We start from the raw sequence: 15,889 nt of genomic DNA on the forward strand, positions 1-15,889 counted from the left end.
ATTTTTTTAAAAGATCGCAAAACCTGTCCCGATCTGATTTTATCTGCTGTTCAGAGTCTGATATAATTAGGAAGTCGTATAAGTAGGGAACGATTGTAAGGCCCCGAGTTCTCAAAAAGGCAATCATTTCTACTATAAATTTGGTAAATACCCTGGGGGCAGATGATATCCTGAGGGGGAGGGCGACAAATTGAAAATGGGGTAGGTTCCACAGAGGATCTTTTATGGCGAACCTTAGGTATTTTTAAAACTGGGTTTGGATCAGGACATGGTAGTACGCGTCCTTTAGGTCGATTGTACACATCAGGGCGTTTCTTTTTATCAGAGGGATGGTGGAGCTCAGGGATTCCATTTTGAATTAGTAGGTAACATGGTTGTTTAAATCCTTTAACTTTATTATAATCCGATAAACACCTCAATTTTATTTTTTACTAGGAACAGGTTTGAGTAGAAGCCCTGACCTTGCTGAGATGGGGAAAACCAGCATTACTACTCAGAATTTTTGTAGGTCCTGCATCCCTTCCCAAATTAAATTCAATTGTGCCGGATGATAAGAGATTCAGAATCTTTCTGGGGGGTGGGGTATGGGAGAGAAGAAAACTATCCTGTAACAGTCCTTTTATGTTTAAAGCCCAAGGATTTGAAGTTACAGATTCCCACTGAGGGTAAAAGTTCTTTAGTCTTCCCACTATCCTGACGTCATGGTTTGTCGCCGTTTTTGTTTTGGGGGTTGAGGAGATGGCAAAACTGGCCGCTGGAGCTTTTTCCCCTGCAAGGATTTTCCTTGGTTAAACTGGGAACAAAAGAGCAATTTCCTTTTTGGTCGGCTTTTCTTCAGGGAAACCTTTTTTCTTATTGGTAGCCAGAAAAGGCTATTGAACACAATTTCATTTTGGATGCTAGCTCCCGTCCAGGATTTCATGCAAAGGGCCCTTCTAGCGGCATTAGATAAAGCCGCATTTTTAGCCGACAACCAGATAGTCTCTGCTGAGGTGTCCTCTAAGAAGCCTGTAGCTGATTTCAACAAGGTTATTCATTTTAATAGCTGTTCCCGAGATGTTTTATTAAATAGATGTTTCTCTTGTTCATTCTACCAGTGGTACATCGACCTATCCACCGAAGTGGCAGTGATATTTATTTAAGGTTATAACATTGCTGATTCCCAAGACTTCCTCAAAAGGCTAGCCGCTTTCCTTTCCATGGTGTCTTAACTGGGAAGAGGCTTCAAAAGGTAGTGAGTTTTTTTTTCCTTTGCTACCTGGATGTCAATTCTAGGCATCTAAAATACTTTGGATTCGGTGGGATCGAAAATTAACCTAAATTCTCTAGAAATACCCAATTTCTTTTCGGGGTATGCCCACTGAGCCATAATCATTTCTTTAATGTTTTTGTTTATGGGAAATGCTCTACAGTGTTTAGTTTTTAATCCCCCCAAACATTTCCTCTTGTACAGAGTGCGGTTTTTGGACGTCTTCTACTACCATACTGTCTCTGACTGCCTTTAGAAGATCATTTCCTCAGAGGAATTTTTTTATTTTTCTATTATTCATCTATTTCCCCTTCAGATAAGGGACGCTCCTCTTCATCTCTTTTAGATGAAGAGGCCTCATCCTCTAAACCAGGGCTGGCCAACCTGCGGCTCTCCAGCTGTTGTAAAACTACAATTCCCACCATACCCTGCTGTAGGATGATAGCTGTAGGCATGCTGGGAGTTGTAGTTTTGCAACAGCTGGAGAGCCTCAGGTTGGCCAGCCCTGCTCTAAACCGTCAGAGGAGATGTCTATCAGTTTGATGTTCTGTCGGATGTACAGTAAGGTCTTCTTCGTGAAATGATGCCAAAGATTTTGCTTCCTTGTGGATCATAGATTTGAATTCCTGCCTGATAGACGGCTGTTCAGCTCTCAATATTCGTAATACACTCTTCATGAGCTACTGCAAAGTCTGTTTAGAGACCTATGATAAGAGCAGCTGTATCAATGTAGGATTCTATGTATAGTGCATCAAAATAAGTGCAGTATACATTAAAGTGTGAGGTAACTTTGACCAAGGGGAGAACATTGCCATAGTAGGTATTCCTTATAACACCTCCTATAGTCCCCAATACGGAACCAGCAATTTTGCAGAGTCTGCTGCCAATACCACAAATGTGGGCACTTACAGCTGCTGCGGCTCCGACATCTTGTGTCTGTGTCAGAGAGGCACAAAGTTTTAAGTCTGCGGTGCGAGTTACAGAAGCACTTCCGGGTATAATCTAGACCCAGAAGTGACGTCAGACACCCGCAACACTTGCGGCCTCTTGCGTATGAGCCAGCTGATCTCACTGGGAGATGGAGGCCCGTGGAAGCCCCAGCGCAGGCTCCTGATTAACAGGGAGCATGATCCTGTCGTCTCCCTGTCAGCTTTGGCATGTGCCACCGGAGAGCAGGGGACGTACCTGGAATGAGTTCTCTGCAAGGGAAGCGCCGAACTCCCGATGTAGCTCCCAGGTACCGAAAAAGAAAAGAAAAAACAGGACAGGCAGAGCGAAAAAAAAGTTACTGGTTCTTAAAGGTGTTTTCCACTCCTACAAGCAATGGCCTGTCTTCCCCCACTGATCAGCTGCTATGCCCAGGCACCAGAACTCAGTGCTGAATTTCACAGGTCGATCTGTATAGCGGATGGAGATAGTTACTGCAGTGCTGCTACTATTGACTTAAAAGAAAAATGACAAAGCCATAGAAACTTCTGCAATAAATCTGTGGCATGCGATTATATCCATGATGTAGCCAGAGCTCAATAGTCTGGACGATATAATGCAAAACACGAAGCTTAGTCCTTCTAGCCACACCAACTCCCGGCTCCTGCGATACAGAGGAATAAGTGCCCAGAGAGCCAAAACATCCTAATGTGAAAGGGTATGCGGAGGATTTGGTTATCATTCCAGTGGTTGTCTGTAGTACTGAACTACCCCTTGTTAAGGACTCATAGGAGAGAAAGTCCTGCAAACAGATATGCTGCATTCATAAAATCACAAGTTCATTTTAAATTTAGAGGATGCTTAAGTGTATTTTTAATAACAGCACATCTATTTTTTAGAGAACACAGTTAAACATCTGGAGTAATATTACAAGTGTTTTGCTTACAAGGACAAAGGAAGGGAGCATATGAACTAAACTGTCATGTAACAGAATGTATGGACCCATGACTGTACCTCCCTGAGAAACACCTTTTCACATACCATTTGCAGTAGGAAAAAGCCAAAAGAGGTAGAATTAGCAGAGTCCACATGAACAAGTGAGTGACAAACTAAAACCAGAAGGCTCACCCTTACCAGACCCTTCATAAACACAACAAGTACTTATTTTCTGGATCTTCTGTTTATTTCAACAGACAAGCACACTGGTAAAAACCAATTGACAGTTGTGAGCTACCAAGCAGAGTGAACGTACAACCAATAATTACATCTGGGAAATGGTAGATCCTACATGGTTGAGTTTTTCTTTATAAAAACTTTAAAGTGTCATGTAAGTTTACATTATTTTAGTCCATATGTTTACTGGGTGAGGCCAAGCTTCTTCTTCAGAGACTCTGGCATCTCAGGGGGAGGAGGACGAGGAAGCCTGAAGTAGACCTTCACAGAGTCATAGATGAACCATTGCAGAGCAGTTAGTGTACCAATCATGATAATACGGGCTGTCAGCCCCTTCCAGACTCCTTCAAATAGACAAAAAAAAAATATATGAATACAATAAGAACCAATATATACCAAAAACCACAAATAACTGCAAGTGGCATGAGTTATACCCTTTGGTCCGAGCTTCTTAAGGACTTGTAGAGCGGTGCTTCCCTTTTCTTTGTTCAACACGGATACCACAGAATCAGCAGGGTGGGACACAATTGCACAGAATACACCAGCTAAAGATAAAGGAAAAAACGTGAAGCACTGGTAGGAAAGAAAGCAATGCAAATACAAATATTTTCCTATATCCTAAATATTTGGCATTTTTAACATTAAGGATCTGCCATTTGCTAACACATCCATTTTTAGAAACCAGTAATGAAAGCTTTTTCCCCATAAACATGTATCCCCTAACCACAAGACTGGTGATAAATGTATGATCACTTGGAGGAATCAAGTATTGGGACCCCCTCTAATCACAAGAATGAGTGACCTCAGGTCCCCAGTGCAAATGGGACTGTGATACACACGTGACCGTCACTTCATTAATTTCTATGAGACAGAAGGATAGCCAAGCACTGTACTCAGCTGTGAATGAAGCAGTAATCACACACTTGAACCATGTGACATTCACAAAGTGGACTCTGGGACCCTCATGCTTGTGACTGGTAGAGGTCCACTATATCGGAGTCCTCAGCAGTCATACAGTTATCACCTATCCTGTGTAGAGGTAATTATTTTAAATGGAAAATCTCTAATTCACCTCACTATTTGACATTGAGGTTGTTGACATATGTACAATATTATGGTGTATGGGACTTCAAAACAAAACAGTAAAAAACTTACCAATATAACCAGCAACAAAAGTGACAACCAGCTGCTCGCCCTTTGAACATTCACTGCGTGGCTTGGGTACAACATATTTATAGAGGGCTTCAACTGTACGCTCAAAGCAGGCAAACTTCATCATGGTGTATGGAATCTGTCTCATCCAGAGGGGAACAACACCTTTGTAGAACCTGCGCAAGTTAACATTTCATTACGGAAAAATTACAAACAGGCAGCAATATTAGGAGCTGATAGATTGACTGTCCACACATTAGCCGTATCCTACTGGTGATAAGCGGTCACAGTCATACTGTAGCCGCTGCCATTAGAACAAAAGGGCCAATGTGAAGGTATATTGCTCTTACATGCCAATGACTCAAGCACCTTTGACTGTACAACCATAGAAGTTGCTGGTTGTGCCTGAACTGGAACTGCTGGAAGTGAACCAGCAGAACTCAAGACAGGTTAAACAACCACAAAGGTGGATCTAAGGAAGCATGTGTTTGGACTGCAGTTATTGACCAAAACCCTAGGTACCACGTTAACACTTACGCCCAAACTCCTTCTTCGGCATACATCTTAGGGGCTGCTTCCCGCAGAGTGTTTGCATATCCTGGCTGTGTTTGGATACGAACTTTTGCAGCTTCCATTGGAGCCAAAGCAATATCTGCAAAGAACTCAGCGCTGGCAGACGCAGCCAGGTACAGGGATGTGCGCCACAAATAGGAATTTTCCTGCAAGAAGAAGTAGCCTTAGAAGAAACATTCTGCAACTACTAGAGGATTATATGCAGTGCCTTTAGTGAATTATAAAGCCATTTATACATGCTGTATTTTTCTACCCATAAGACGCTTTTTTTTAGCCCCCAAAAGTGGGTGATAAAATGTCCCTGCATCTTATTGATATTTTGGAAAGAGTTCCGAGAAGAGCTACTAAACCAGTACATGGATTGCAGGATAAAACTTACCAGGAAAGTTTAAAGGACCTTAACATGTATGTCTCGTCTTTCTTCCAAGCTAGAGGGGACATGATAGAAACTGCTAAATACATAAAGGTAATTAACAAGGTAAAAGAGGAGAGAATATTTAAAAGAAGAAAAACTGCTACAAGAGGACATAGTTTTAAATTAGAGGGGTATAGGTTTAAAAGTAATATCAGGAAGTATTACTTTACTGAGAGAGTAGTGGATGCATGGAATAGCCTTCCTACAGAAGTGGTAGCTGCAAATACAGTGAAGGAGTTTAAGCATGCATGGGATAGGCATACGGCCACCCTTCATATAAGATAGGGCCAGGGGTTATTCATAGTATTCAGTATATTGGGCAGACTAGATGGGCCAAATGGTTCTTATCTGCCAACACTTTCTATGTTATTGGCAAATACTAATGAGCGCTTCCATTATGGAAGCACTCATTAGTACCAGAAAGCAGTGAAGGCTCTGTACTCACCGCTTGCTTTACCTCGGCTGTGGGCGCCAATTCACAGCACAGCCTACAGGAGGAAGAAGATCGCGAGTGGTGAGGAGCAGCGGGAGAGGCAAGTGTTTTAATTTTATAAAACACGAGGCTGCTTGGGGTTGATCTGATATGGGGGGCTCTGCAATGGGGCAATCGTCAGGCATGGGGACCTTATCTGAGGTCTGTCTGATTGGGGTCATTTACATTGGGGTCTGAGCAGACATCTGATTGAGAGTCTGATCTGAGCGCTTTATTGGGGTCTTACGAACATTGGGGGTCTGCCCTGAGGTGTAATGAAAAATATTTTTTCTTATTGTCCTCCTCTAAAACCTTGCGTCTTATAGGGTGAAAAATACAGTAAATAATGAATTGAAAGGTATCAAGTAGGGACAAACGTGTCAAATAAAGTCCTACCTCACCAAGAAGGTTAGAATACAAGACTTTGAAAACTTCATAGAATCCAAACTTGCATAATCCTTGCATTGAATAACCAATGAATGTAGGGGCCCATCCTTTAGCAAGGCCACGGACTCCATCTTCCTTCAGTGTTACAGAAAAGCCGTTGAAAATGCTCTTGTACTTTTTGGGATCAACCTATATTTAAGAGAAAACAAAGATGTAGTAATCAACACAAGCAGCTTCTAATTAATGTTTACCACGTCTAAACTGCTGAAAGTGGAGGACAATTGTGGGTAGACAAGCCAAAAGGCGGTATGGTCTTTAGAACTACAAGACAACGTGCAGGTACAGCTGCCTTATGGGCCAGAGACTTCTGCATTTTGGACATTACAAGCAAAAGTTTCTGGGACAGGGATTTCAATGAACTGTGAAGTCAAAATACCTTACAAATGCAAAGCCAGACCAAAGGTCAGAGGACCGTACAGATACCTGCACAACCAGGACAGCAGCTTGTGTAAATTTGCATCCATATGTGCTCAGCGCGAGGGGGATTTTAAAATAAATCATAACCCGATCTTAGAACTTGTCAAAAATACAGATGTCATATGTGGTCAAGATCCAAACAATCTCTAAAGTCTCTGCATAAATTGCCCATAAAACATACATCACATTCCTCCCCCCCCCCCCCCCGAACAAAATTGTGCAGACTTGAAATTTAAAAAGGTATTGTCCCATAAAAAAAAAAAATAAATAAATATTAACCATGGCTTCCAAATTAATCAATCATGTTACTGCTCTGCGTCTCTGCTGTCCGGAACGGGGCTTGGCTCTCATTCACGCTGCGGATTACCCACACAGCATCCACTCGTGTGAAAGAGTCCTAATTGGAGCAAGAATGGGGAGAGCTCTGGGTCCATGTGGGGCACAGGGTTCTAGCTTTATGAGAATGAGATTGTCCTGCAGTATATGTCTGATTTTCATTTTTCTACATTAAACCTAGGATTACCCTAGCTCCATGAACAAATATACTTGTCTCAGTACAGCCCAACATAATGGGTAAAAAGCCACACAATACATCCCAAAGACACGAAGTTATAAATAAAAAACAAAACGTTAATTTATTAGTGTTATACCCACCTGAATGCGACACTTCACCAAATCCAGAGGTACCACTGCAGTGTGTGTTAAACCACAACTGAGGATGCCACCAAAGCCACACATTGCATAAAACTGTGAGGAGCCATATTCACAACTGTAATCTCCTGCATGAACAAACCAGAACACACCATGCTTTTATAACAAACATGCATTGCCCAAACAGCTTAGTAACAAAGCAAAGTCATTTAGAAAACACTGGTTAGTTTACACTTCACTCCAGGATCCATGCAGACAAACCTGTATTCTGCATTTGACCAGATCTAACGGGACCACTGCAGTATGTGTCGTACCACAGCTTATGATGCCACCAAAGCCACACAGAACAAAGAACTTCCCCGATCCATAAGCACAGCTATATTCCTCTGTATAATCAAAGTTAAATTAAGAAAAAAAATATACAAAGGCTTCTTCTATCATAAGAATACACTTTAGTGGGTAGAGATACTAGTGCTGCAGCTTTTCTCCTAACATATACAGTATAACCAAGCAGTAATATCTGATTGGGCACTTCACGGCCAGGGCAGATAAAATGTATATCTTCTCTACTAAAGCTTGTTCCTCATCTTTTCCTTTTCACTTCTGTGAAAAGGTCTGGCGCTGGCCTATAGAATGAAAAACAGGCCAGTGTTGGAGCTAGGGGTGGGCAATATAAACGATAACTTCGGGCAGCGATATAGATTTTAGCTATATCGCGATAAGTGACCATGGAGCGGTAGTGAATTGAAGAAGCTTCTCACTCACCGCTCTGTGGCCTCCCGACTCTGCGCTGGCCAGGGCCTCGTGTGCGCACATAGTCGGCGCGCTGGCTGGCGCTGTGTGTGAAGTCAGGTCCCTCCCAGTGCATGCTGGGAAGAAGATGCAGTCAGTCTGTTGCAGACTCCATCAGCCAGCCGCGCACACAGCAGGAAAAGTATATTAGCAGGGGCCTGAATCTACTGGGGGGGATGGCTATGGCATGGGGCTGATGGGGCTAGCTGGGGGACACTTCATCTTTAGATTGTTTGGAAAAAGATCTGTTAGGCTACTTTCACACTTGCGGCAGGATGGATCCGACAGGCTGTTCACCATGTCGGATCCGTCCTGCGGCTATTTTGCCGTGCCCGCAGACCGCCGCTCCGTCCCCATTGACTATAATGGAGACGGGGCGGAGCTCCGGCGCAGCACAGAGAAAGCCGCCGGACTAAGAAGCCTGACATGCAGTAATTTTAGTCCAGCGGCCTTTCTCCGTGCTGCGCCGGAGCTCCGCCCCGTCTCCATTATAGTCATTGGGGACGGAGCGGCGGTCTGCGGGCACGGCGAAATAGCCGCAGGACGGATCCGACATGGTGAACAGCCCATCGGATCCGTCCTGCGGCAAGTGTGAAAGTACCCCAACACATCTTAAAAATGTCTTGAACTGTTTTGTAATTTGTATACATACAGAAGAAAACATATCGCGATGTATCACAATATAGATTTTAGGCCATATCGTTACGTACCATTTTACACAAACTAATGAGAGCCCTTTGTAGAGGTTCTCTGGTCAGTATAAGGTGTCCAGTAATGACAAGAACCTTATAAGAAAGCCAGAGAAATAGTCACTCGAGACAAGCAGCATCTGCTTCCTATTGCTTCTGAAGAAATAACTGTAAGAAGTCATTTCAGATGTTAAAAGGGTTGTCTCACCTCAGGATACGTCATCAATGTCAGACAGGATCATGGGACCCGCACTTATCTCCAGAAAGGGACCACACGTGTAGCTACTCAATTCATTTCTACTGGAGTTCCGAAAATAGCCAAGCACCTGACATTGGTGGATGTCTCACAGAGGTGAATGGAAGGGTGGCCTCAGTTAGTGCACTTCCCACTAATTTCTTTGTGGCGTGACGGCGTCCAAAAATAGCCAAGCACCTGACATCGTTGGCATATCCTAGAAAAATGCCACCAGTGCCTGAGGGTGAGACAACCCCCTTAATGCAAAGCCTGCATATGGGAACACTACATGACCTTGAAGCTAGTGATTTCAAACAGTCACCATTAATACAAACTCCTATCCTGATAACACAAGCTGGATCCTGCCAAATCCTGCACAGCAAGATAATGGATGGAATGTGAAGGTAAAGCAATCCCTTGGTGGTCACGACATACCTAATTAGTATACACACTTACCATCCGGTGCAGCAGCGGCAGCAAGGCGGCGAACTGGCTGGACCTGGGGGGTGCTGCTCTTCCTTAAAGTCACATTCTCCTGTCCCAATTGAAAATGTGGAGCACTGAAAGGGTTCACCCGGGCCAACTGGGCAACGGTGGAGTACATCTTAGCAGCTATGGGTATAAAGTAGCACAGATGTCACAAAACATGATATTCACATAGCAAAGGTTCTGATCGGTGGGGGTTTGAGTGCTGAGACCCCCGCCACAATCACTAGAACAAGGAGTAGCACCACATAAGCCACTCTCCTAAAGGGTTGTTTCAGGTAATGAATTTTCGATACTTTTGTCCCAGTATCGATACGATACTGGGATTTGCCTTTTATAGATACTAGGCTGTGCTACTGTGCGGCCATGTTCCCTCAGAAGCACGGGGAAAAGGAGGCTGTCTCCGTCTCCCCCTACCCCCTGTGCCGGTGCCTCAAGATGGGACTGAAGAGAAGGGTGCACTGCGCCACCAATAATAACCAACGTTTAATAAATTACAAAAAATGGCAGCAGAAACACATTGCCGGCACCTGACAAGGGGGCTGCGGCAATTGACCCTTCAGGTGCCGCACCTGAGGGGTTAACTGCCGCTGATTGCGGCTCCCTGTCAGAGGTTGGGTGCCGGCAATGCGTTTCTGCTGCCGGTTGTATGTGACCCCCTCTAATCATCATGGTGGTGCAGTGCTCCCCCCACCAGTGTTAAAAACATTGGTGGCGCCTTCCCCAGTATTAAAGTCATTGGTGGTGCAGTGCACACACCTCCCCCCCCAGTATTAAGATCATTGGTGGCAGTGGCAACAGGGTCCCCTCCCCTCCTCCTCATTGGTGGCAGTAGCAGCTTCTGAATCAGAGCCCTAGCAGTGTAATTGCGGGGCTCCGATCGGTTACTATGGCAGCCAGGACGCTACTGAAGCCCTGGCTGCCATGGTAACCTCCCTGCAGCTCTATCAGGGTAAATAGGACCACGGGTGAAAAGATCCAAGGTTCCAGCCCCTAGAGGGGAAATAGTTATTTAAAAAGTAAAACACACCAAATGATTAAGGATAAATCACCCCTTTTCCCAATTTTACATATAAAATATATAAACATTACATATCACCACATCCAAAAAGTCCAAACTATAACATTTTTTTTTTTTAAATCTAACGCCGTAAAATAAAAAACGTGCGATTTAACTTTTTTCTTTGGTCACCTTGTCCCCCCCCACCCCAAAAAAAAAAAAAAAATATAGGATAGGACTGTTCAATTATGGGCCGGACATGCCATAAAATGCACGCGGCTTTTTTGGAGATATATAGATATATATATATATATATATATTATTTTTTTGCATGGAATCAAATATCGCAATACTTTTTTTTATGGTATTGAAACTACCCTACTCCTCACTGTAGACTTTCTACTCCTCTTCTGCAGAGAGGACATGATATGAGTGCCCCCATTTCAGTGGTCAGGGTCAGCACTCAAACAGCCACTCATCAAAACCTTTGAAATGTATCTGATATATCAGATGTTTTCTGAGTGACCCTTTAACATTCAGGTTATTTGAGATCTGGTCCCTAGATCTGCTGAATCAACTGGTTAACCTCAGGAAACCCAGAATGGAACATAATTGTGGTTTAGGATCTGAATGTGTTAGGTAGGCGGGAAGGACAAACAGATATCCACTACCTACTGGGTGTACCTTAAAACCTATCATCCATAGCAACCAATCACATTTCTCCTTTCATTTTTATAATTGGTCACTAAGTCCATGTTACACACGCTGGAATTTCTATGGCCACTTAACTCTATATCTGTGCATGTATAGAGAGCCCAGTAGATGCTTCTAGCTACACAGCAGCCATTCCAGATGAACCCTCTCCTATAATATGTTCTATTCATAACCCTTGGCCTCTCTGCCCCCAGATCACAGACCAGGCAGGAGAAAATGTGTAAATCACATGGCCTAATTGGGCAGATCCCTCAGTTATAACGCCCCAGGGTGTCCCGACTACATTGTAACTGAGAACTAGGCAACCTGTTCTAATTATAGGAGGCATGAGTGAGACCCTACTGCTGCAGGGCCTGCAGGACAAAGCATGGCAGCCAGACCCTGTGGAGGAGGACGTGTCTGGAGCTGATCTGGAGGAACTGAATGTCTCTTCATGGTCAGTGGGCGGGATGGCCGAGCAGAGGAGGCCGCGTGTGGCCGGGTCACCGTCCTCAACCGGACTGGAGCTGTAGACGGCTCTCTCAAGGACACAGCCCCGAACACACCGGATGCCTTTGTACCTGAAGCCCTGCGGCCGCCAGCCTCACAACCATTCATTGTGCCTTCTAAAAGATATATACCGCGCCCCCTAAAAACCGCCATATTTTATGTAAAGCTGTACCACACAAGTGGCCGCCTAATGGAACTGCTCCAGGAAGACCTCCGCACTGCGGCCTACCAGCACTCACCTCGAAGATGGCGCTCACTCGGCCCTCACCGGCTAACAGAGAGCGAACGTCCTCCAGACCTAATGAATTTGTCCTTCCGTGACGTCAGCGCACCGCCCCCGCACCCCGTCCACCGACATCATTGGCTGTTGCGAAAAGCGTCATTAAAACCCTTCTGTTCTTATTGGCTGCTGCTCAGAGGAAGGGCGTCTTCGGTCACGTGACCGCGGTAAAGCGAGGCTTTACGTAAAGGGCGTGCGTCTCAGCTGATCGCTGTCCTGCTTGACTCTGGGTTCAGTGTGTATGCGGCTGTTGTCACCTGCAATGTCACCTCCAGCGTGACCTTTACTTACAGTTTATCTGCTATTCTGGGGTTTTCAATGAACACCTGTCCTAGCGAAGGCTCTATTTTTTCATATGGAGCTAGCAATCCAGCACTCTGGAGACTAGAATGGAGGTGTTAGAAGGTATGGAGTCCATAATCTAATCTGTTCTGTACTGAGCAGGCTAGAATGGAGTTGTTAGAAGGTATGGAGTCCATAATCTAATCTGTTCTGTACTGAGCAGGCTAGAATAGAGGTGTTAGAAGGTATGGAGTCCATAATCTAATCTGTTCTGTACTGAGCAGGCTAGAATGGAGTTGTTAGAAGGTATGGAGTCCATAACCTAATCTGTTCTGTACTGAGCAGGCTAGAATAGAGGTGTTAGAAGGTATGGAGTCCATAATCTAATCTGTGTTGTACTGAGCAGGCTAGAATGGAGTTGTTAGAAGGTATGGAGTCCATAACCTAATCTGTTCTGTACTGAGCAGGCTACATTGGAGTTGTTAGAAGGTATGGAGTCCATAATCTAATCTGTTTTGTACTGAGCAGGCTAGAATGGAGTTGTTAGAAGGTATGGAGTCCATAATCTAATCTGTTCTGTACTGAGCAGGCTAGAATGGAGTTGTTAGAAGGTATGGAGTCCATAACCTAATCTGTTCTGTACTGAGCAGGCTAGAATGGAGGTGTTAGAAGGTATGGAGTCCATAATCTAATCTGTTCTGTACTGAGCAGGCTAGAATAGAGTTGTTAGAAGGTATGGAGTCCATAATCTAATCTGTTCTGTACTGAGCAGGCTAGAATGGAGTTGTTAGAAGGTATGGAGTCCATAATCTAATCTGTTTTGTACTGAGCAGGCTAGAATGGAGTTGTTAGAAGGTATGGAGTCCATAATCTAATCTGTTCTGTACTGAGCAGGCTAGAATGGAGTTGTTAGAAGGTATGGAGTCCATAATCTAATCTGTTCTGTACTGAGCAGGCTAGAATAGAGGTGTTAGAAGGTATGGAGTCCATAATCTAATCTGTTCTGTACTGAGCAGGCTAGAATGGAGTTGTTAGAAGGTATGGAGTCCATAACCTAATCTGTTCTGTACTGAGCAGGCTAGAATGGAGGTGTTAGAAGGTATGGAGTCCATAATGTAATCTGTTCTGTACTGAGCAGGCTACAATGGAGTTGTTAGAAGGTATGGAGTCCATAATCTAATCTGTTCTGTACTGAGCAGGCTAGAATGGAGGTGTTAGAAGGTATGGAGTCCATAATGTAATCTGTTCTGTACTGAGCAGGCTAGAATGGAGGTGTTAGAAGGTATGGAGTCCATAATCTAATCTGTTCTGTACTGAGCAGGCTAGAATGGAGTTGTTAGAAGGTATGGAGTCCATAACCTAATCTGTTCTGTACTGAGCAGGCTAGAATGGAGGTGTTAGAAGGTATGGAGTCCATAATGTAATCTGTTCTGTACTGAGCAGGCTACAATGGAGTTGTTAGAAGGTATGGAGTCCATAATCTAATCTGTTCTGTACTGAGCAGGCTAGAATGGAGGTGTTAGAAGGTATGGAGTCCATAATGTAATCTGTTCTGTACTGAGCAGGCTAGAATGGAGGTGTTAGAAGGTATGGAGTCCATAATCTAATCTGTTCTGTACTGAGCAGGCTAGAATGGAGGTGTTTGAAAGAAGTCTTTTTCTGGGAGTCCATAATCTGTTCTGTAGAGACTAGAATGGGGTTGTTAGAAGGAGGTCCTCTTCATGCAGTCCATGATCTTATCTTCTCTTTACTGAGCAGGGTACAATGGAGTTGCTAGAAGGTCTTCCTCCTCATGGAGCCCATAATCTAATCTGTTCTGTACTGATCAGGCCATAATTGAGTTATTAGAAGGATGAGCTCCTCATAGAGTTCATAAACTAGTCTGTTCTGTACTGATCAGGCCAGAATTCAATTAGAAGGATGAGCTTCTCATGGAGTTCATAATCTAGTCTGTTTTGTTCGAGCAGGCTAGAATGGAGTTGTTAGAAGGTCGTCCTTCTCATGTTCTCATGTAGTTAATAATCTAGTCTGTTCTGTACCGAGCTGGTTAGAATGGAGTTGTTAGAAGGAGGTTCTCCTCCTGGAGTCCATAATCTAATCTATTCTGTACTTAGCAGGCTAGAATAGAGTTTTTAGAAAGAGACCCTCCTCATGGCATCCATAAATAAATTGATAAAAAAAAAAAAAAAGTCTCAAACCACAATCTTGTTTAGAGCACAGCAGGTCTATGGTGAGGTAGGGTCACATTCACACTTAGGGCTCTTTCACACTTGCGTTGTTGTTTTCCGGCATAGAGTTCCGTCGTCGGGGCTCTATGCCGGAAGAATCCTGATCGGTTTTATCCTAATGCATTCTGAATGGAGAGAAATCCGTTCAGGATGCATCAGGATGTCTTCAGTTCTGGACCGGAACGTTTTTTGGCCGGACAAAATACCGCAGCATGCTGCGCTTTTTGCTCCGGCCAAAAATCCTGAACACTTGCCGCAAGGCTGGATCCGGAATTAATGCACATTGAAAGGCATTAATCCGGATCCGGCCTTAAGCTAAACGTTGTTTCGGCGCATTGCCGGATCCGACGTTTAGCTTTTTCTGAATGGTTACCATGGCTGCCAAGACGCTAAAGTCCTGGCAGCCATGGTAAAGTGTAGTGGGGAGCGGGGGAGCAGTATACTTACCGTCCGTGCGGCTCCCTGGGCGCTCCAGAGTGACGTCAGGGTGCCCCACGCGCATGGATGACGTGATCGCATGGCACGTCATCCATGCGCATGGGGCGCTCTGACGTCATTCTGGAGCGCCCCGGGAGACGCATGTAACTATACCGCTCCCCACTACTACTATGGCAACCAGGACTTTAATAGCGTCCTGGCTGCCATAGTAACACTGAACGCATTTTGAAGACGGATCCGTCTTCAAATGCTTTCAGTTCACTTGCGTTTTTCCGGATCCGGCGTGTAATTCCGGCAAATAGAGTACACGCCGGATCCGGACAACGCAAGTGTGAAAGAGCCCTTAGTGAAATTCATGGCATCCATAATCTAGTGTGTTCTGTAATGAGGTAGTCAAAATTAAAGGGAACCTGTCACCGGGATTTTGCGTATAGAGCTGAGGACATGGGTTGCTAGATCGCCGCTAGCACATCTGCAATATCCAGTCCCCATAGCTCTGTGTGCTTTTATTGTGTAAAAAAACCTATTTGATACATATGCAACACGTACAGGACTCATCTCAGGTTAATTTGCATATGTATCAAATCTTTTTTTTTCACAATAAAAGCACACAGAGCTATGGGGACTGGGTATTGCGGATGTGCTAGCGGCGATCTAGAAACCCATGTCCTCAGCTCTACACCCAAAATCCCGGTGACAGGTTCCCTTTAAGTTTTAAGAAGGAAATGCTACTCCTCCTTGAGTCCATAATCTAGTCTGTTCTGTGCTGAGTAGGCTAGA

The 15,889-nt window shown here is 44.3% G+C and overlaps 1 protein-coding gene and 1 non-coding gene across 3 annotated transcripts; both read right to left on the reverse strand.

The window, feature by feature from the left end:
* Positions 1–3,337: 3,337 nt before the first annotated feature.
* On the reverse strand, positions 3,338–12,229 carry LOC122928080 (phosphate carrier protein, mitochondrial-like). 2 transcript variants are annotated; one of them, XM_044280564.1, is made up of 8 exons: positions 12,121–12,229; positions 9,649–9,804; positions 7,480–7,604; positions 6,358–6,537; positions 5,039–5,220; positions 4,505–4,677; positions 3,784–3,894; positions 3,338–3,693 (listed from the first exon to the last, which is right to left on the reverse strand). In XM_044280564.1, exons 2-8 carry the CDS (start codon positions 9,794–9,796, stop codon positions 3,533–3,535), a joined length of 1,080 nt encoding a protein of 359 aa, XP_044136499.1. In that variant the 5' UTR covers positions 9,797–9,804; positions 12,121–12,229; the 3' UTR covers positions 3,338–3,532. The 2 variants fall into 2 exon arrangements, with proteins under 2 accessions (XP_044136499.1, XP_044136500.1); XM_044280565.1 differs by lacking the exon at positions 7,480–7,604 and adding an exon at positions 7,738–7,862.
* LOC122929858 lies at positions 4,746–4,988 on the reverse strand. The gene has a single exon (XR_006388073.1). It is a non-coding gene; the product is annotated as a small nucleolar RNA SNORA53 (small nucleolar RNA).
* Positions 12,230–15,889: the final 3,660 nt, after the last annotated feature.

The sequence above is a fragment of the Bufo gargarizans genome, chromosome 2, assembly GCF_014858855.1.
Source record: "Bufo gargarizans isolate SCDJY-AF-19 chromosome 2, ASM1485885v1, whole genome shotgun sequence".
Taxonomy (NCBI): domain Eukaryota; kingdom Metazoa; phylum Chordata; class Amphibia; order Anura; family Bufonidae; genus Bufo; species Bufo gargarizans.